Source organism: Aulonocara stuartgranti (genome assembly GCF_965226115.1).
Source record: "Aulonocara stuartgranti genome assembly, chromosome: 14".
Lineage (NCBI taxonomy): Eukaryota > Metazoa > Chordata > Actinopteri > Cichliformes > Cichlidae > Aulonocara > Aulonocara stuartgranti.
This window is the reverse complement of record NC_138950.1, coordinates 32,417,478-32,440,133: the sequence shown is the minus strand read 5'-3', so window position 1 is coordinate 32,440,133 and position 22,656 is coordinate 32,417,478. Positions and strand designations below refer to the sequence as shown.

At 40.2% G+C, this 22,656-nt stretch overlaps 1 protein-coding gene across 1 annotated transcript in view; it reads left to right on the top strand.

Moving 5' to 3' along the window:
* The window catches only part of pik3cb (phosphatidylinositol-4,5-bisphosphate 3-kinase, catalytic subunit beta), a 49,277-nt gene extending 26,766 nt beyond the window's left edge, over window positions 1-22,511 (top strand). The window contains exons 5-24 of the mRNA XM_082502077.1: window positions 1,903-2,132; window positions 4,578-4,757; window positions 6,030-6,197; window positions 8,618-8,707; window positions 8,907-9,161; window positions 9,243-9,339; window positions 9,429-9,559; window positions 9,898-9,945; window positions 10,837-11,025; window positions 12,135-12,256; window positions 12,486-12,629; window positions 12,800-12,899; window positions 13,529-13,725; window positions 13,817-13,926; window positions 14,091-14,169; window positions 15,274-15,441; window positions 15,524-15,647; window positions 15,757-15,902; window positions 19,355-19,487; window positions 20,328-22,511. Coding sequence (XP_082358203.1) covers window positions 1,903-2,132; window positions 4,578-4,757; window positions 6,030-6,197; window positions 8,618-8,707; window positions 8,907-9,161; window positions 9,243-9,339; window positions 9,429-9,559; window positions 9,898-9,945; window positions 10,837-11,025; window positions 12,135-12,256; window positions 12,486-12,629; window positions 12,800-12,899; window positions 13,529-13,725; window positions 13,817-13,926; window positions 14,091-14,169; window positions 15,274-15,441; window positions 15,524-15,647; window positions 15,757-15,902; window positions 19,355-19,487; window positions 20,328-20,465 — 2,849 coding nt within the window. The 3' untranslated portion in view covers window positions 20,466-22,511. The remainder of the gene's footprint in view (window positions 1-1,902; window positions 2,133-4,577; window positions 4,758-6,029; window positions 6,198-8,617; window positions 8,708-8,906; window positions 9,162-9,242; window positions 9,340-9,428; window positions 9,560-9,897; window positions 9,946-10,836; window positions 11,026-12,134; window positions 12,257-12,485; window positions 12,630-12,799; window positions 12,900-13,528; window positions 13,726-13,816; window positions 13,927-14,090; window positions 14,170-15,273; window positions 15,442-15,523; window positions 15,648-15,756; window positions 15,903-19,354; window positions 19,488-20,327) is intronic.
* The last annotated feature ends 145 nt before the right edge of the window (window positions 22,512-22,656 follow it).

The window sequence follows — 22,656 nt, the reverse complement described above, 5'->3', positions numbered from 1 at the left end:
TTGAAGCAGTACATTATCACACAAGATCTCTCACATGCGTTCCTCCGCTCCGGATAGATTCCTTTATTCTCCGTGTTTGACATTTCCAATAAAGAAAAGCACTTAAGAGCTGGTAAATGGGACTGTAAATCTTTCCTACCTCACAACAAGCCGTTAGCACCTCCTCCAGTATGCTAAGCAGCTCTCCCACTCAGCACGCTCTCCCATGCATTCAGACCCAAGGCTCCTGTGCAGATGGCTTCTATCACTAACTGATAGAGAAGCGTGATGTTTGACTGGACGTGTTCCTGACATGCCTTCCATCACATGTCACTTTGCATTTTCTCTGAAGATTGGGCCTTTTCAAAGAACACAGGGGCTCTGTAACTACCGTATAACAGCCCAGTCCTCTGAGGTGATTAACTATTTGGAGGAAAAGCGGTGTTAAGTCTTGAAGCAAGGTGAAAACCTTGCGTCATGATCAACACTCAGTTTGTTTATCATACATGAAAGAAGGCACAGTAACGTTGAGTTTCGGGAGTGATTCCTGAAAGCAGGCGTAAACGCATTACAGCGGGCTGCAGGTAAAGTATAGTGGAAAGTCTTTTCAGAGATTTTAAAGGCAAAACGATGCCGTGACTACTGAAGAGAATAACAGAGAGGTTAATCAGTAATGAAAGGGAAGTAGTGTAGCCCCATTGGATTATTAAACAGACACACATTCAGCATTCTTCCAACCAAGAGATTACGAATTGGAAGTCCTTTGTTCTTCAAAGAAGAAGAGAAGAGGCTCTGAGTGTAATTGATCAAGACTCAGGTGATATTGATATTCCCCCCCCCCCCCCCCCCCCCCCTGACTCCACTTTGGTCTGACCTGATCTCTTAAAGGCTTTTGAAAGAGTAAAGCGGTGTTTCAAAGGGAACCTCACAGGCTTGTCTAGAAGGTCAACACACACACACACACACACACACACACACACACACACACACACACACGTGTCAACCATGTTTTCCCCCTCCAGTAATGCAGCCACACAAACTTGGTCTACACAGCTAATGTGCTTCAGAGCCTTCTTGAATGCTGAGGGTCATATGAATGTGAAATGCCTTTAAATGTCAACATGTTTTCATTACTCAAGAGTGAATGAAAAGTACCCTTTAAAAAAATTATAATAATAATAATCCAGTGATAAAAGCAGAAGGTGGACTGTGATCAGCCCAACAGCAACTTATACCTCTGTGTGTGAATATTAAGGGGCTCTACTGTAATCCAACATGGAGACAGTCATCATTTTATGCACATTCATTACTGCTGGTGTCTGGCACTGAACATCCCACAGGTGGTTGTGCATTTTCTATTAATTTTAAAGCCTCTGTGTTCAAGTGTGTTACTTTAGGAATATTCACCATCTTCCTACTCGTTTCTCTTATTTCAGAAGTTTCGTACTGACTTTAGTTAAAAATGCTAATTAATGTTGTTCCATACTAAGAATCCACATTGCCATTTTTAATAAAAACTCAACTTGACCATTATCAGTCTTTAAATTGAACCTGTTATGCTTTGTATGATGTAAAAGAGAGGGAATATCGTTACTGTGTTCCTCTCAAGCAGATGGCCCCCACAATGTGCTGTTCAAACCTTCTGTTTGTGAGTCAGAAGAAAGAAATAAACTGGCTTATAGGGAACAGCTGGAACAGCTTGTTTCAGTAGATGAACTGAAGGGCTGCAAAGTTGTTGATGAATTGGTTGAAGTCAGTTTGTTTTTTTTGTTTGTTTTTTTACGCTGATTTCTTGTAACATTAAGAATCATCAATTTAGATTTGTAGACAAATTACTGATATCCAAGTGCCCCTCTTTCTTAAAGTGGTGGCACGGCTTTCTTTTGCAATGTTGTAACGGTGTCCTTTACTCGTGTTCTCTAGGTCTCCATGAACTTGATGCCTTAAATGACCAGGAGGTGAAGGATTTTCGGAGTAAGATGTTTCGGATCAGTGAAGAGAGGATGCAACAAATACAAATGATGGCATTCTCGGAGTGGGTGCAAGCCTGCTACTCCCCACAGCTGGAGCCTGCGGCAGTGACCGCGATCACAGCCGGAGTCAACGATGCACCGGTGGACCTGAAAGTCATTATCCACTTTGACCAGTCCCAGGTGAGGGTCTGTAATGCAGAACAGTGCAGCGTAGCTTAATCAGTGGCAGTTTATGTAGGATAAATAAAAAGGATACACTGAACTATAGATGCAGGAGGTAGAGCAGGTCTGCTAATCAGGTTGGTGGTTCGAGCCCTGGCTGCTCCAGTATGGATGCCAAAGTATCTTTAGGCAAGATACTGAACCTCAAGTTAGTCCTTTGGAGTGTGAATGTTACATAGAAAATTTGGGTATAAAAAGCATTTAAAAATGCCTGTAAAGTAGAACAGAAAACTAGTCTTTACTAGTTTAGTCTTTGTGTTTTTGTTTTGTTTTTTTTTTTTGTTTTTTTTATTATCAAAGAAGGCTACATTTTCATTTCATTCAGATGCATAAACATGGGTTGGAATAAATGAGTCCTGCACAGCTTTATAGCCATTCTGTTTCAAAATGGGCCTAAACAGGATAATAGATGTTTTTACCTTCACTTCAAAATCATTCTGTAAAAAAGTGTTTTCTTTATTATAGTCCTGTAATTTCATAAATGCAAGGTTTGTGATGGAAAAACTCAATCATGTAGTTCACAGGTTGCAGCTTTCTTTAGAATGCCTCATCCAGTCTGGTCTTTCTACCACAATCGCTGAACCTCTTACGGCTGTCCTCTTTTCAAAACATCAGCTTTAATCATTTTTACAGCATCAATAAAACCTGTTATACTTCCTCTCAACAGGCTCTGCACTAGCGTTGTAGGAATAAGTCAAAAAGAGAACTTATTTTGGATGATCTTAGACCTTTCCTGAGGGTTTTGACAGCTCTGACATTAATTCTTAATTTCTATTTTTAAAACAAGTTCATATAATGTATCCTCGTGTTGCTTCATTTTGTGCTTATATTGCACGATGCTGAGAAGGATCCTCAGTGAATTGTGGCTAATTTATATCTATTCTATCGTTTTTCTACTGCAATCAGCAAGAGTAGACAAAAAGACACTTGAGTAATATTTTTGGTGTTGAAAAGAGATAGCATGAGTGCTAACGAAGAAGCTGTCTTTGTTTTGTAATGAGCTTTACAATATACGTGTAAAGTTTTGTCTGTTCAACATCTCTGTATACATAATGAATTGAGAATAACCGTGTGACTTACTGCTCCACTACAGAAGACAAAACCACCTTGTTTTAGAAGCAAAAGTAACCATGTGACTCCACCAGCGCAGGCACATGTACTGTAGCTCAGCCTTTTTTTTTTTTTTCTTTTTTTTTTCTCCCCTGCTCTCACAGTTGGCAGCTTCACAACAGTCACGTGATTGAGCCCAACTAGCAAGACATGTGACGACAATAAGTGGGTCAAAACCATCAGTGAAATTATGCCATTCTCTCAGATGCACGCACACATTAGCATGGCAGCTCAAGGGACCAAAATGCTGATTAAAATGAGCTCCCTTCTTTTCTCTGAACTCACTTGACTATGTCCCTCCATCTGTCTCGGCCTTTCTCTTTGCCTCTGTAATAGAAATAATATTATTTAATAATAAAACAGATGGTCACATCCCTCCAGACTCCTGTATATCAGCTTTGATCAACATCACAGGCACACACATGCACATAATACAAAGACTGACCATCTGTGCCACCGCACTCAGGTGAACATTGGCAGGAAGTCTTATTTTAAGAGATCAGACACAATAAGCTACATTATAGACAGGAAGTGCAGTGGTGTCGTTTATTGTTCAGAAATAACCAGGGTTTGGTGTGGACTGTCTAAATCATTGACCGACTTCCTCCTCCATGTTCACGTCAGTATCCAAATCAAGTCTCATTTTAGCGTTTAAAATATGGCTTTTATAGTTACCAGCGTGTAATTAGAAAAACTTTTAATATCTCTGCTGTGTGTAGATCCTCACTAATGCAGCTAAGGTCGCTTTTTTTTAAATTACTAATGAAGGATGTTTTTATTAAATCACCAGGAAATTAAAAGCAATTCCATCTCTGGTATCGGGTCAGTGCTGTGCTATAAATGGCATGACGCAGTGAGCCTCACGGTCACACAGCAAACCTGGTAGATTCCCTGTGATAAGGCGATGGAGGCTAACACGTATTTGAACACACATCAGTGGAAATCCTGAATGAATTCAGCCATCAGTGTACCAAGTGATTGCATGTATATGTACTCACTCTGTGTATCAGTTACTTGTACACATGAAAATTGAGAGACTTTTGTTATGGTCTTATAGATCTTATATCATTACTTGTTTTACTGTGCTCTTCCTGTTTAAGATGAACAAGCAAATGCAGCTTCTAGGGGTGTGTGTGTGTGTGTGTGTAATGTTTGTATTTAAATCATAGAGGGTACCAAATATACACACAAACGATGATTTAAAAAAAACAAACAGCTATTTTATTCTCAGATGGTCCCAAATACATTTTGACCAGTAATAAACACTTGACTGTCTATTTTCCCTTCTTGCAGGACTCTGCCAGTCTGAAGGTGTCATTGTCTTGCACCCCCAATGAGCTGATGGAGCAGGCTTTGAAAAAGTGGCTGACCACCCACGGATCTGAGGACGCGGTATGGAGGGGTCAGTATATACTGAGGGTCAGCCAATGTCTGGAATTCCTTGGTGGAGACCATCCACTGATTCAATACAAGGTCAGTGGCTGCATATCAAAGCTGTGTTTAAGTGTCTGTGAGTGGCTGATGAACTTCAACATCAACTTACATGTCTCACTTTCAGGTTCATGCACAGATATAGCAGATACAGTCTTCTTAAAATGTTGTTGCTGCTGTATAGTAATACCAATAGGGAGACCACCGCAACTGAAGGTCAAAAAGGGTCTCGCAGTGTTATTGCTGTGACAGCAACACACCAAAGCCTGTTTTCTGATTGCAAAGAAAGATGTTTACAAGTTCAAATAGTATGAGGTTGTACTCGAACCATCAGCATCAAATTGGTTTCTAAGAAATATTTTCAGTAGAGGTTTATTTGTGGGTTCTATTTCTTAAAAAAAATCAAAATAAAGTGTGTTTATGTACAACTCATTTCAGCTGTTTTGGAGACAATTTGGAGCACGATTACAGCTATTTGCTGAAACATATGCTCGCTAGTTACTCTTTATTCCCCTTAAGAATTATACGTTGTGTTTTGTGGGGTTTTTTGCACATTAATTTTTCAGAGTAATCAATTGCAAGCTTACGTTTTCTTGTTAGTTCATTCTGAATATGAAACAACTAAGCATGATAAAGTTTAAGTGATATTGAGCAGTATGATGGATGACTCAAAACTGCCAAAGTATTAGCTTGCAGGTAGCTGTTATAAGCTGAGAAAAAATATATACATGTGTATCTACATGTTATGCTTCGTAAGTTCTTGTTTTTCTGTTAAGTATATTGAAGTGGTTGCTTGGTCTGTGATTTTTTTTTTTTTTTTTTTTTTTTTTTTTTTAAATGTTTTTAATTTACATCTGAAATTCCATTGGGAAACACTGCCAGGTAGAAATCATGAAATATTTCGTTTTATAGATTTCTTAGGTCTGTTTTTATTAGTCCAGCAGTGTGTGTGTGTGTGTGTGTGTGTGTGTGTGTGTGTGTGTGTGTGTGTGTGTGTGTGTGTGTAAAGATGTAGTCACATTTTTATGCATCTGAATCTTGTTTGGATCCATGTGGGCAGGCTGCATGATGTGCTTTTTAAACATTAAAAATATAATCAAGATAATAATGAAATACCTGAAATTGTTTGTGCACAGTCTTCCATGTTACATTGAAGTCTGCTGACAAGTTGTGCAGAGATTAAATTTCACTTCTCATTTATTCGGTCTCTAGCTCATTAGCTTAAGTGACTTTAGCACTTTTTCTGCTCCAGAGACTGCTTTAACATGACATGGCTACAACCTCCTAAAATCTCCTGTCCTGTCTTGTGTGCAGTACATTCGCTCATGCCTGCAGGCCAAGGAGGCTCCCCACCTCACCCTGGTCCACACCAGCACTGTAAAGACTATGTTTGACAAGGAAATCTCAGCCATTGGCGCTGTGGTTAGCCGCAAGTCCTCCAACCCACCTTTACCGCTACCTCCCAAGAGAAGGCCTCCCACGGTTAGTCCAAATATTATGCATGACTCTGTGAACAATATAATTTTTATGAGTGTGTCTGCTAATCGGCTGATGTTGTTTTCGAAGAAACTGTGCTTTGCTAACAGCTGTACATCATCTGATTTGATGGCGATTTGTTTGACGTGATCAGGCCTAAACAGGGGGTTGAAAATGTAAGAAAACGTTCTTATGTGCACTAGATTACAGTGACTTGATATCCACCAGCATTTGCTCTCGCATCAATATAAGAAAAGTTGCACACTTTAGTTGATTCACCTGCACAGGTGTGGAGGTTTAGTAAGTAAACAAGTACTTTTGGCAGGTGTCTCTTTTATGAGGCAGTGTGTCAGCCTGTACTGCACTACCAGCATTTGCCACGCTGTCAGGAAATCATTGCCAGCGTCTTAGCACTGCTTGCAGGTGCACAGTGACATCACAGCTCAATGCGTGCATCCACATTTTAAATGTCAGGTTGAATTTCATTGGCCTTCATTAGCTAGTCTCCTAGGGGTTTTAATTGCCTGATACTGTTGAAGCCCCGGTGATGTGTGGTTTCAAAAGTTGATAAATATTTCAACCATGAGTCACCTGATAAAGGATTGAAACGTTAAATTTATTATGTAACGCTGCAGGAACAGCTACGGCTTCATAACCTTTCCTTATACTTTGCACCTGCTTGATTTAAGATCTCTGTTCCTCTGCAGTACTAACAGCCAGTCATTTCACTGCCCTTCCATTTCTCACTTTGACTGCATGTAGCATACACTCCCTGCACTGAAACTATCACAATCATTTTGTGTCATGATTTGTGTCCTATCATGAAGTGACATTTATTCCAAGAACACAATTCCCTGTGATATCTTGTACCTGTAATTAATTTCACTTGAATTAGTTTTAATTGCCTCAGCTCTAAAGTTGGTATATTTTTTTCCTTTTTGTAACGCCTCTTGCTCAACATTGGAAATGTCTGTTAATCAAAACAAACTTAGCGCTTTTTTTTTTTTTTCTTTCTCTCAACATCACAACAAGAGAATTCCTACCTCAGTTATCACCCTCTCACTAAACAGCTGTAACACCTTGCTTGTTATCTGTGAAGCCTTGATTGTGATTATATGTATGTCACTTGGACCTGGGCTGATATGGAAAGTGTAATCAAGGTTTTCTATTTACTGATGGCGCAGTTTTTACCTGGCAGGGTTTTAACTACAGTTAAGAAGCATTATGATTTTTCAGTAGTTGTTGTGGTTCTCAATGAAAATGTGTACTAACAGTATTGTGAAGATTAGGGTTTTTTTTTTTTGTTGTTGTTTTTTTTTGGGGGGGGGGGGTTACCTGCCATCAAAAATGCACTAAATGCTGCTCTGTTTAAGGGCTAATAGTAGAGCACAGAGTATGAAACTAGATCTGAAGCACAGTGTATGATGCAACCACGCATCTCCAAACTTTGTCATATAAGTGGCTAAATCACACTGTTCATCACAGGTAAAGGAAACTCATGGATGTAACTCTTTCCACCGTATTAAATGCAGACAGATATAGATATAGATATATGTTCTTTGTCCACTGAGTTAAGATATAAATCATTTTGAGTGCATGGCACGTGTAAATAAATGTGTTCATGGTCTATGACGATTACATCTCCTATCACTTCCTCTTGTTGTTGTTCTAATTAGTCTAAAAAAAGCTTACATTTTAAAGTGTTTTTCTTTTGTTTTGTGGACTTTTGCATATTTTCTGTGCTTTTTCTTTATTATATCGGTCTTGTCAGTGTTCTTTAAAGTACCATAGAAAAGAATGGTGCAATAGAGGAAGCAGACAGAAACGGACACTGGGCAGACTTTAATAAGGTTGCTGTAGAATTGCGGCTATTTGAGACAGGAAGTGAGATTTTATTTTCTTGCAAGGAAGTGGTTATTGGATGCTCTGCTGTTGGAAAGCTGACTGATAATTAGAAAAGAAAACAGAAGTACGGAGTGTTTTGTTTTGTTTTTTTTTTTGTTTTTGTTTTTTTGTGATTATGCTTTACTTGACATGGAGCTGTTTCTGCCTGCAACAGTAGAATCAAACAAACATACTTCCATCTTTTCTGATAAGGGATCACGTTGACATTACATCAGTCTAATCACATAGGAGCAAAGAGACGGGCAGGAAGTGTGCTGTGTTGTTCATAGTTTGTAGGTGTCATGTGACTGTTTGTTCTGTTGACTTGCTGACCCTCACAAATCCACTTGGCTTGACATCAGACTGACCTGCCTGACCTTTCCTGTTGTTTGTGCCTGTGTCTGGAACTGTTGCTGTTTTTGTTTTTTTTATTTAGTTTTTAAGCATTTGAGTGTGTATATCTTCACAGTACATTATGCCAGTCCCTCAGTTTTGTTTTGTTTTTTTGGGTTTTTTTCCCTCCTCTCACTCTTCCTCTGCAGCAAGTACAGACGTGTGTGTGGGACGTGCCTAAGCCCTTTAGGATAGTTCTTGTGAAAGGCAGCAAGGTGAACGCAGAGGAAACTGCCAAGGTAAACTCTTCTTGTTTGCATCTATTAAAAAGTCATGTGTGTACCTATTAGTTTGTCACTGCACAAACCCTGCAAACCTGTGCCATCTGTCCTTCCAGTTTCACACAAACTAGCAAAGATATTTTGTCTAAGTTTGCATCTATGGCCATTGGCAGGTTGGCTTGTAATTGTAAAATTCAACCCTTCCTGCCGTACACAGGTCCAGGTTAGGGCGGGGCTCTTTCACGGTACAGAGCTTCTCTGCAAGCCGGCAGTTAGCAACGAGAGTAGCGGGCGCTCAGAGCACACGTGGAAAGACAACACAGTGGAGTTTGAAATCTCCGTTTGTGACCTGCCCCGCATGACCCGCCTTTGTTTTGCTATCTATGCCGTGATGGACAAGGTTAAGAAGCAAAAGTCCACCAAAAATCCACACATCAACAAGTATCAGACCATCCGCAAGGCGGGGAAAGTGGTGAGTGGGACGCACATTATCAGACAAGTGCCTTTTTTCCAAACTATCTTATATTGACTAACATTTAATTGTATGATCCAGCACTACCCCATAGCTTGGGTAAACACCATGGTGTTTGACTATAAAGGGCAGCTGAAGACTGGAGACATCATCCTGCACTGCTGGTCATCATTTCCTGGTATAGACATACACAAAGTCATGGTATAATTTAATAATTAATAAAGGGCAAATTCATATCAGCTATGCATGTGTGTCTCTCCTGCCCAGATGAACTTGAAGAGATGCTGAACCCCATAGGAACCATTCAGACCAACCCATACACTGAGAACGCTACAGCACTGCACATCCACTTCCCAGAGTACTCTTCACACCCCATCGTCTTCCCTCCTTTTGACAAGGTCACACAGCAGTCAATCGTCATATTCAGTCAAATTAATAAGATGATACCCATTTGCCCTTTTAAAACATACCAATTAGATTAGATTTGTGATGTATGGATAAACACTATTCATCTGCGAATGGAAAAACTGAGTATGGGCTTTTTTTGATAGCATGAGTTCAGCTGAAATTGTCAGCAGAGTGGCTTAGTGCTCTTCAAAATAGTACCTAGTGATTATGATGAAGTGGTAGCTGTTAGCATGAGAGGATCAGGACGTGCTCGGCCTGTTTAATGCACTCTGATGCATCAGTGTGCGTTCACTCATGCATTTTTTTTTTTCATTTGAATTTTTTGCAGATACTGGAAAAAGCTGCAGAGATGGTCAGCGCTGACTGTGTGTCCATTGTGAGTTCATATACAAAAAAGGAGTTGACTGTGTGCGAATGTGTTTAGATGATTGAATTCATTCAGAATACATAAAAGTGCAGCGAAGCTGAAAGCACAGTAGTGATTGCTACATGATGGCTTACACGAAATGTGAGAAATGATGCAGCATGCCCATCTCTCTCCTCACACACTCTTAGAGTCACACAGTACAAATATAACCTCAACAGGCACCCGTTTGCTAGTTTCCTTGGAAACCCATTGTTATTACTTTGGCAGGGTGTAGCTGCAAAAATATTCAAATCCTCTTCAAAAGTACAAAACTACGCACGCTAATCAGATTACATGTACGTTTTCCTCTTACCACCCCTCAACTGAAAACCCACTCATGGGTGTGTTACAGCCAGTTACGTAATCTGCTGTTACTTAGAGGGCATGCCTGAACACGGTCTCTTTTTTTCCTTTTCTTTTTTTAAATATGCAGTCTGTGCGTGAGAGAAACTAGATTATCGCTGACTAAAAGTTGTAATTTCATTGTTACAGCGTGTCATGTTACATATTAGTATAGAGCGCTGTACAGCTCAGCTGTTATTTACCTGTAAAGAACGTGAATGTCAGGACTTGGGTTACATTTTGTAGCTACTAAAATCCTGCCTCTTTGTTGAATCAGACACTTTACAAGTTTTTAACAAACAAATGAATGCTAGTTCTTGGCCCACTCATGCACATTGCAAAGATGGTGAGAATGTTACTACTTTAATGCTCTCCTGCCCTCATGTGGTTATTTACAGTAAATGCAGTTGCTCATCTACACGCTCTGAGTTCCTTACGTCCACCTTTCTGCTCCTTTGTATCTCAAAATCCCAAACCCAGCTGACCTTTTCTCTCTTTTCTGAACCGTTTTGCTCTCAGGGTCGTGGTGTTAAGAAATTCTACATGGAGCTGAAGGAGATCATGGAGCGTGACCCGGTCTCTCAGCTCTGTGAAAATGAAAAGGATCTGATCTGGACACTACGACAAGATTGTCGTGAGACTTTCCCCCAGTCGCTGCCCAAGCTGCTACTCTCTGTCAAGTGGAGCAAACATGAGGACATGGCCCAGGTTAGGAAGCATATCCATTGTTATGGGGTGTTACTGAGGATATAATGATATTAAGTCAGCACTTGTTTCAAGGTTTTAAAAAATTGATTCTTTAAAAAGCAAACTGTTTGATTCAGTGCAATCCCATACAATTCAGAAAAGGTCATATTTCATATATTGAGCTTATGCACAAATGTCAGTCTCATATTTTTACTACTTTTGACATAAAATGTGTGACAGTATCTCTTAATGTATAGTAGTCTGAGCTCTACAAATGTTATGGGTTGGTGTCAAAAATGCACAGCACGGATATGATGTGCAATGTTAAGAGGGTCCTATGAAACTTGGTCACACCTTCATCTACGTCTATGAGTGCAGGCAAGTTGCACTGAATTTAAACTGTCCTCCTTGAAACTAAAATCTAATTTAATAATAAACCCACAGCTGCCAGCACTGTTGTGAGAAGCAGAGCGTCATCGGTCACGGCACAGATGAAGCAAAAAGCCTGTGATAGAGTCTCTACTTGGGGGCAAGATTATCACTGTTGAAATGATTAACTGCATCATAATAAAGTCACTCACACTCAACCGTATTTACAGGAAAGAAATTACAGTCCTAACTGTTGTTGCTATAGAATTTATTAGCATCTTTATTATGTGTGACCCCATGGGCATTTGATTCACAGGTCCATTTAAAAACTAAAAGCATTCCCTGATGTAAAATGTATCAGTCTCTATCTCTGTACTATTGCTATGTGTAGCGTAAATTAGTCCTCCGGGGTGAGGCTGTCGGCTCTAATATTCAGACGAAATGATCACAACTGTAGTGTGTGCTAAGGAAACATGGGAGTTTTTTTGGCCAGTCTTGCTCACCACCTAGGCCACTTGCCAGATTTGGCTTCCTCGAACTTAGTCAACTTCCCTGAAATGGATAACGAGTTTTGCACTTCAGAAGTTCTACAGTGTATTTAACAGGAGTGATCTAAAAATAAGAGAAGGTGCATGAGAAGATGGCTCTAAACAGGAGAATGATTTTGATGCTTTAGGATCTGTTGTCCTTTTTGGTCACACATCATATCTAACTGATTAAATGTCAGCATATCTGTTTCTAAAGTTGTTTGTCTCTCTCAGCTCCAGGCACTGCTCCAGATTTGGCCCAAACTGAGTCCCAGAGATGCTCTGGAGCTGCTGGACTTCAACTATCCTGACCAGTATGTCAGAGAGTATGCTGTGCGCTGTTTAAAGGACATGAGGTAAATCCTTGCACACTTTTATGAAATGCAGTAGACTTCACTGTCATATATTACATTTATTATACGCTCCAATAAAGTATGCTTTTTTCTTTGTTCCATATACATCAACTGACCACAAACACACTTGGTCTGTTTTAAATGCTGTTAATCATACACTGGATTACATTACTGTTTAGAAAAATGGTCTTTCTAAGTTTCTGTCTTCCTGTTTCTTCTTTCCCCTCATCAGTGATGAGGAACTGTCACAGTACCTGCTACAATTGGTGCAGGTGTTGCGTTACGAGCCCTATTATGACTGCGCCCTCACTCATTTCCTGTTAGAGCGTGCTCAAAGAAACCGCCAGATTGGACACTTCCTCTTCTGGCATCTACGGTGGGTGTGGTTGTGTGTGCGCGTGTGTGTGGAGGCAATTGAGTGTTGTGGAAATAAACATGCAGGCTTTGAACAGTTACATATTCAAATTAAGGGAGAAGGAGAGGGAATGTTTGAAATTTCTAGATGTTTCTCGTTTGTCCATTCCTCCTCTGTGCTGCCCTCTACAGGTCAGAGATCCACATGCCAGCTGTTTCAGTCCAGTTTGCGCTACTCCTAGAAGCCTATTGTAGAAGCAACATCCCTCATATTGAGGTTCTAAAGAAACAGGCAAGCTGAACGCACCCACACACACCTATTCTCTCACACTATTAAAAAAAAAATGGTAAAAGTGATGACGGCTTTGTTTTAGACTCCCACGTTTCATTTGCAAATCTTAAAACTTGCTGGAGGCAGAAATCTTAAAGTATTGCAACTGTTATTTCAGGCAGTCAGGACATGATGTAGATATGTCATTATTAAGATTTAATTAATAAATCATCAACATTTTTCTGTTACTCAAATATGCTGAAATGTTTTATTGCTAGAAACTGCAATTTTACTTTGAAAAATCTGCACACACCTGACAGATTAGTGCTGATCTATTAAGTTCAGCTGGGGTAGCTCTATGGTATTTTTAGCCTCTCCGGTGCCAGCATTGTCACCCATCCTGCCCGCTGACCTTTGGCCCCTACACTGTTGGTTTTGACAGTCTCTTCTCAAATCATCCTGTGACTTCCTTATCATTTATCTGGCCAAATTTCCTGTTTGGTAGCGTATACACAGTGGTGACACAATGCTGACGTTGTCTATTTCAGGAGAATGATATCAGTTCTTAGTAACAGGAGAACTTTGTTCACGGGGTTAAATCAAACCTGTATGTTTGGTTCTGTTACATTGTTCTTCTCTTGATATGCCAGGTGGAAGCCCTGAGTAAGCTAAAGTCAGTCAATGAGCTGATTAAATTAGGGACCATCAAGAACACTCGTAGTAAAACCAAGGAAGCAATGTTGACCAAGGAGGCCATGATGACATGTTTAAGACAGAGTGGATACTCGGAGACTCTTTCAGACCTTCACTCCCCTCTAAACCCCAGTGTCCTGCTGTCTGACATCAAGTAAGATTACACAAGTTTTTATGTATTTATACCGGAGTGTGACAACCTTTGCTCTTACAGGAAGCTGATGGGTCTTTTTTTCTCTCTATAGTGTGGAGAAGTGTCGGTATATGGACTCAAAGATGAAGCCCCTCTGGATTGTTTACAACAACAAGCTGCTGAGTGGAGACACCCTGGGAATCATCTTTAAGAATGGAGACGGTAGGGATCAGAGAAGGGGGGAGGGGGGTTTGGAAAGGTGGAGATTAAAAGAAGCAGGAAGTGGCAAAGGAATGGAAGGAGAAAAGTCATCCTTCTAGCTTAATATTGCCTTTTTTTCCAAACTGAGGCACTTTCCCAGTATTCATCTTGACTTTTACTCCTAGACCTAAGACAAGACATGTTGACCCTCCAGATTTTGAGGTTAATGGACCTTCTCTGGAAGGAGGCAAATCTGGACCTCAGGTGAGTTTTTGTGTGTGTGCGTGTTAGACTGACAGATTTTTGCCAAGATTGTTTTTCTTCTTCCTGTGCTCTGTGGGGAGTTAATCTCCCCGTGCTAGTTAGACCTCTGGCCTCATTTTCTAAACATGTATACAGAGTTGTGTACAGGCACACATGTACTACACCCTGACCCATATATTCTATTGCTAATAGATAATAATATTTAAAAAATGACCCCATCATTTTTCTTTAAAATTACTTGAACATGCTGTGTACATATGTTACACAGGGTTGCTCTCTAAAAGCTGCATCAACCCCAGAAATTTTCTGTGCAATTCTGAAAGTCAAAAACCTTTTAATCAAATCCACACTTCACACTTTGCAAAAACCCTCTCTATACATAGACCTACACATCTGGAGCTAAGCGGTGGAGGGGGGTGTTTTGACAGTTGAGCCTGTGGCCAGTGTTTCAGATTACAGGGACACAGGTTCACAGTTCAAAAGCAGTGGGACACTGGGAATAAAAACAGGGACGATATAATAAAAATACTGAGATATTTTATCACTTGCAGTCTTCCTTGTCAGCTGTCTCTATTATAATTTACTTTGCTTTTTAATTTTTGAGTTAGACTGAGAAACAAACGCCTTTAAGACATTTGGTCTCCATTAAAGTCTGTCAAACTGCTAATACAATCTCTAACCTAAGCCTACTCTGAGTATTAGGTTTAAAAGACTAGGAGGGCGCTGTGTTTAATAGAACAGTGAAGAGGTCATTGTAAGGAGGTCCACGTCACAAAACAAGGACCTGCTGCCATCTTGTGGAACTGAAGGAAGTTAAAGTGAAAACATTGGCAATAACATGACCAACCGCATAACAAAGTATTGTTCCACACTGGGAGTGCAAAAACAGTTGGGGGGAAAAAAACCCTCACGGTTACATTTATCTACTTACCCAGAAACCTGTCACACATGTATTACTGAGCAAGATCTGAGAATTTCTTCATTTGTACGTTAAAGGACAAAAGTCACTACATCAGATATTTCAAGTGTCTATCCATGTATAAACCAAAAATAATAATAATAATAAATGTTCTGATATTGTTACGCTCTCCTCCGTCTATACAGAATTGTACCATATGGTTGCCTGGCAACAGGCGACCGCACCGGGCTGATTGAGGTCGTCTCATCTGCAGAAACAATCGCAAACATCCAGCTGACCAGCAGCAATGTAGCAGCAGCTGCGGCATTCAACAAGGATGCTTTGCTTAACTGGCTCAAAGAGAGGAACTCTGGGTAAGCTGGAGCCCAGTGATCAGATAAAAGCCTGCAGCCTCAGAAATGATCTTAAGTGTTGTTTGTGGTTGTGCATTTACAGTGATGCTCTTGACCGGGCCATCGAGGAGTTCACTCTGTCATGTGCAGGCTACTGTGTAGCCACTTATGTCCTGGGTATTGGAGATCGCCACAGTGACAACATCATGGTCCGCAGCAATGGACAGGTTAGACAATCTGAGTTTTCTTTTTCCATTCTCCACCTGGTTTTTCCTGATTCCACAGGCTTCACTGATTGGCCTTGTGTGTTTTGGGGTTTTTTGTTTTCTTTTTTAGCTCTTTCACATAGACTTCGGTCACATCCTGGGCAACTTCAAGTCCAAGTTTGGCATCAAAAGGGAGCGTGTACCATTTATCCTCACACACGACTTCATCCACGTCATACAACAGGGCAAGACTGGAAACACAGAAAAGTTTGGCAGGTTTGTTTCACTTTGCTGTTTACCTCCAGCCCCAGCACCTCTGTTCACACGAACCACTGTGATTCAAACTGTAACTTCAACCATTTATTGCAATTCAGTCAAGTTTTTGTATCATTAAGATTAATTTGATAATCATTTACATTTGATAGCTTACTCTGTTTGGACTAATAATAAACCAAGTACAGTTTAAGGCCCTAATTCTGGTTTTCCTGTCTGATGCTAAGTTTGTGTGGCACACTTTAACAAGATGGCTACCAGAAGTGCCTTTTGTAAACTACATCATGGTGAAATGTATTATTATTATTATTATTATTATTATTATTATTATTATTATCATCATCATCACTCATACAGGAAAATGTAACTATTTTAATACAAGACAAAAATAAAAAGCTTTACAACTAAAGAGAGTAAATGTTGCAGTATAGTGTGGACCATCGGGGGCGGCCAGAACAGGGGGTGCAGCAACAGAAGGAGTTTGCTGTCTTAAATGCATGCTGCCATTCTTCATTTCATTTAAATTCATTTAAATGGCGCAGACTGGCTACACAATCTGGTCAAAATACAACTATTACCGAGAATTTTCTACAGAAACATAGTGTCCACTCATACCCAGAAACCTCCTAAATTGACGTCTAGTGGGTGGAACTAGGTAGCTCAATACTTGATAAAACATAATAGTTTCAAAAGAACTACAGGAGTTCAGCTATTACACTTCATGTATCTGAACACTGGTTCTCCAGTTTTGTTTTAACTTTGGGGACGTACACAAACTTTATTCATACGAGCAGATCAGAAATGCATTTTCTCTCAAAGCTATTCAGTGCTTTGAAATCAGTTCTTTGACAGAAGTCTGTGTAAAGATCGGAGAACCGGAGTGATCTGATATGCTTTCCTGTTCTTGGTGAGGATTCAAGAGTCAGCATTTTAGAGAGACCTAGAAACATCCCCTTACTATAATGGAGCTGAGTAAATTGTTTTAGCAACTCACAAGCGTATGATTGGTAAGTTAATAGAAGACTAAAATGTTAAGTTTTTGTTTCTTGGTTGATTTTTTTTTCTTTTTTTTTTTCCTTGATTTACCATCCTGAAAATTGCAACTGACTTCATCATGCTATGAAAAAGCTACATACATTACATGACAGAAAATGCTCAATTTCCATTTGTATTTCTAAGTAACTCTGAAGTGATATTCCATCTGCAAACTTAAAAAAAAAAAAAAAAAAAATTGTTTCAGCCACATAGGAATGACATCACAGCTTTAGCAGTGTCAGTGCAGTACCTTCTCCCTCCAGTAGTTGGCAGTAGAGACTCAGTGAACAGCATGTGTCACTGAGCAAAAATGTGCTCAGTGAAGGATACAGCTTTCTACTTTTATTCTTCCTTTATATGAAATTTGGACAATCCAAATATAATAGAAAACATCCATGTAAGGCATTATGTTCTCTAGTAATCTAAAAGCTGCTCTGGTAACTGTTGTTGCTGGTTCTTTTTCTTTTGCTAAAGGAAAGAAAAAAAAAAGTTTAAAAAAAGAAAAACCTGTGCAGAGCTGCTGCTGCCAAGTCAAGAAAAATATGGGTTTGATACTACATTAAGTTATTGCTCAGCGATAATGATACCTAAGCTCAGACATGTCAGTCACGTGGAATGGTGCATGTATTGTGTTTGCAGAATGAGGTGCACGTTGGCGGTGGTGTGCAAAGGCATTACGAAGCAATGGCTCTCTGTTGTTTACAAAGTTCTGATCTGTTGTGGAACAAGTAGATGATTCATTTTGTGACGTGGAAATACCCGTGTGGTATAGTAATCTGTTATTGTGGCCTATATGCATATCTGCATTTGTAACTGTCTCACAAGAAGGTAGATGCCTAGAAGCAAGTCCTGTGAAACATCAAATGTTTTTGCAGCTGAAGTTACTATAATTGAGCAATAAATGAACCAATAATATAAATAATGTCTTCATTACTACTGAAGAGCTTAAAGACCAGCCCAAGGCATTAAATGTTTAATTACAATTACCTCATGTCTGCATGCATAAGACCCAGTATGCTGAAGCAACATTTGAAGTTATCCAACTAATCTGCACAGCAGTGCGCTGGTGAAGAGCAGCGCAGAGATGCACATCCTGCATGACGTGAGCTTGAAAATAACCTTTATCGCTCAGCAAAGCATACTGTAAAAAGAAAAGTGGAGTAGCGGCGCATTGCTGCGTCAGTTGTGGTTTAATATCTGGCACATTGTGCACAAAATGTGACAGTTGGCATTTCCCTCTGGATCACAAGAAGTATTTATCAGAGGTGTCTTTTTGTGGTCTTTGCGTGCTTAAAAAAAATTATGCAGCAAGCTTTTATTAAAGCTAGAAGAGCAACTGTGATTGTGTCCTTCAGAAGTCTGCAAGGAAAAAGGTGGATTCAAAATGCTTCTTACAAGCAGAGACAAAGTCATGAGTGCAGCGAGTTACTGCATGGTGAAAAGGAAGTGTGGCACGTTACGAAGAGCGTGTTGGTCCACCCTTTAGCTCAGACACATTTGTGTTGCTAGCAACAAACAGTGTAAACAAAAACCTTGAATCACAATCACTGACTTCACCATGTGTACTTTGTTAGCATGGGTGGTTGTAGTTCAGGAGGTAGAGCATGAATGCATGCGAATGTTGGATAGAAAGCTCTTATATTGAAAAAAGCATAGAAAAAAGTGCTGGTGTGAATGAGGCAAGTTGTGTGAAGCACTTTGAGTGCTCAGGTCGAGTAGAAAAGCTCTGTGTAAAAACAAGTCCATTTAGCATTGTTTTATACATCAAATAACTCAAATACAGTTATGAAGTGAACTGCAATAAAAAACAGGCATACAAATGGAGTTTTTGTTCTTTTTGGGTTTTTTTTGCTCAGTTATAGTCTGTATTTACAGTTTCCTGTAAAAAGACAAAACTTGAATCAAATGGGCACAGCAGTTTTTTTTTTTTTTTTTTGTTTTGTTTTTAATGGGTTCAGTGGCCAGCAGTCTGTGCTCACTAAGAAATTCTGTGCATAAGGTTTTGTTAGAAAACTGAAATGTATTTTGGAACATTGTATTGGTTTTAGGAATGTGGAAAAAAACCTTTTTATAATAAAGTTCAAGAAAGATGGGGTTTGATTGACGAGTGAATCATCCCCTAAAGCCCCATCTCACAATTTTAAAAGGGAGCGATTTAGAGCCACAGCAGAGCAGCCTTTTTCTCAAGCCTTTTTCCACCTCTCTTAACAACTCCATTGAAAGTTTCAATGGATGGTACTGTTCGCATGTTCTCTTTTAGCTTTTGCTTTCACGTTGGTGCAGATAAAATCTGACGGATTTATGGTTTTTGTTTTATTTGTTTGTTTTTAAGAAAATACAATAGACTTCATTAGAAAGCAAATAATTGAAACCATGTTCCAAAATGACTAACGTGTGTTTGTCTCTGTGTGCTCCTGTAGTTTCCGACAGTACTGTGAGGAGGCCTATCTAATCTTGAGGAAGAATGGCAACCTCTTCATTACACTGTTTGCCCTCATGCTGACTGCTGGACTACCTGAGCTCACTTCAGTTAAAGACATCCAGTACTTAAAGGTACGACAATCACAAGTGGCGATGCAAGGAGAGCACAAAAACTGTAGTTCTGTTACAGTGTGCATGTATAGATATGGTGTTGTAGTGGTGGAATGCACAAACATATCAGTATTTTATAAAGATTAACCAAATATTTTAGCTTAGCTTAGCATCCATATCATCCCGTTTTCTTTTTAGACCCCTACCTATGGTAAATGGCCTGTATTTGTATAGCTTTACACACCCAGTCATCCACCCATTCACACACACATTCACACACTGGTGGAGGCAAGCTACAGTTGTAGCCACAGCTGCCCTGGGGCAGACTGACAGAAGCGAGGCTGCCATATCGCGCCATCGGCCCTTCTGGCCAACACCAGTAGGCGGTAGGTGAAGTGTCTTGCCCAAGGACACAACGACCGAGACTGTCCAAGCCGGGGCTCGAACCGGCAACCTTCCGATTACAAGGCGAGCTCCTAACTCTTGAGCCACGATACCTTTAATTTTAATTTCCATAAATCATCTTTAAAAAAGAGCTGCTTATAGCTTCAGGACCTTCGTAAGAATCTTGATACTAACATTATTTCTTCAGTGTCAGTAATTCAGTCATTGTTCCTAAACCTTGCTATTTTTCGACCATTATGTCATCATGAAGTTAATTCACATGGGGGTGATTTGTCTTCCAGATTTCAGCGTAGAATCCTTTTATAAAAATATTAATATTCTCCAAATTGGTACTCTACAGATACACATGTCTATAACATTTTAAATAACTGAGTGTCAGCATGTATGCAGGGAGACTAAATCTTCATCCTCCTGCCCACATGACTTATCCTGTCTTACTTTCCGCTCCCTTTTCAGGACTCCCTGGCTCTGGGTAAAACTGATGAGGAGGCCCTCAAGCAGTTCCGCCAAAAGTTTGATGAAGCCCTGAGAGAGAGCTGGACAACTAAAGTGAACTGGATGGCCCACAATGTGGCCAAAGACAACCGGTCTTAGGGCAGCTGTAACTTTTCAAAGGCTAGGGGAGTGGTCCCAAGAGGACGCAGTGAGGGAACGTGAGAGTGTGAGGGAAGAGGCAGGATGTGCCAAGGAGACAGGGTGACAGAGACCCTAATTTAAAGAAGGGAATCTAGCAGAATATCCAAAACTTGAGCAGAGTCGCCCCCCTCCTGTACTATACAGAATAAAATCTGCCCCCTCATTCTTCAGTTAAGCTACTCTGCATCCTTACTTGCTGTATCCCTCCTCACCTTGCATCACACTGGCACGGTGCCCCGTGAGCCATCTTCATTCATGGTCTTGTGACATTTCAGTGGAATCACGGTGGGTAATGTCATTGCAGATTTTGCACAGGCACGAAAGTCGATGGAGCACGCAGCCAAAGGAAGGGAACTGAAGCACCCACTGTGCCCACGCTAAACCTTCTCAGACAAAACTCCACACAGAACAGGCTGAACTACTGGCTAACAAGATAAAATTTAGGAGTGGCTGAGTTATGTCAGATGGACTTGAAACTCTGCCTGAACAGACCCTGATGGAGTGCATATTGTGCCCACACCCCTGAACTTGTTTTAAGTAGAGCTAAGAGATGGGTGTAGAAAGGACAGAATGAAATAGACAAGAAAAAAAAAAACCCATCTGACTCTGTGTCTTAAAATGGTGTGCACCACAGCCACAGGAAGTGCATCTTAACACTCGCTTCCCGTCTCAGTGTGCCTAAAAGAAAATTCAGGAAGATTGTATCATTTCGGACATTTCTTTTTCCTCTGCCATTTAAGAATGTATCCCTGGATGTGGATGTGCCAGAGTACAAGTCCACAAAGTCAACTTGTGAGGGAAATGATGAAAGAGAAGGACTGATGCGAGAGATGCTCTGAGCCTACTGGTCCACTGTCTGAATCTCACTTCACTTGGACCGTTGAACACTGGAATGTTTATAGAGAGGCATATATAAGAAATTTTAAATAGTCTTTTAATAAACTAAACAGTTCATTCTAGTTTATTTTATTCTGAATTGACAATGTGCGTCGTCTCTTTGTCAAATCAAAAGCATTGTTGGCCAAAGTGTTATCGCCTGCCAGTTACCACTACCCCAGATTGTCCTCCTTTTTAAAGAATTCAACGCATTAAAGCCACCAAGTACACTGAGAAATAACTGATGCTTTTAACATGGTAGGACCAAAACAGAAAAAATGTTTAGCAGTTTCTTTTTGTTCTTTTTTTCTACTGTATTTTTAACAGTCTGTTTCCATCGAATGTGCAGATATGTGCCGCTCTATTTAAGTGTATTTAGCCCCTTTCAGACATGGGATGAGTAACATTACTGACTGACTTGTCAGTGAGACAAGCTGCATGGTACTGCTGAGTGAGCTGCCCCCACCCTTCCCACACAGGCTCCAGTGAGGAAGATGTCTTCTGGACCGGCAAAGATGAAAATCATCATTTAAGGGCATTCTCTACTGACGGAGCAACTCACAAGGATGCTTAAAAGACGGGCCCAGTCATGTCATGTGACCTGAAGTGTACAAAAATGCTTATGGTGAGACTGATAGCTCAACTTTTCCATTAAAGTGAGCAGACATGACGGTGGCCTGTTCAGGTGCCCACAGGTTAATTGGAAGGAGTGCATTTCTGAAAGGGCTTTTTGTCCTCATACAAGCAGATGTGGGCGGAGTCTGAAGTCTGGACCTGTGTGGGTGGGATTTATCAGTAGGGACATTACACTGCAATGTAAAGCTATTTACTTGTTTCAACATATGGTGCTCTACCAGCATCTGCGTCTGTTTGGAATTTTTCTTTTTTTCTTTTTTTCCTGTGCAATATCCCAGTATATGAACCATATCTAATCAAATGAAACATTGGTCCCGGGCCCAAGCCTGTAATGGTTTTGCCTGCTGGTTTATGTGTGATGCAGCTGCATTTTGCACTACCTGCCTTCAGAAGTCTCAGACACTGGATATTGTCAAATGTACAGGCTTTTAATGTTTTGCTGGTTTCTGTTTTCATAGGAGTTTTATTAAATTTATTTTCCACTGTGCTGCATTTCTGTCTGTGGTCTTTTTTTATTCTGCTGCTTGATGTGGGCTGAGTGACTTCTGCGCCTACATAGGCCAATGGATATTTTTTTTCCCTCTTCTAAGAGGCAAGAGAACTTTTTGATTCTAGACAGAAATATACACAGGCTTAT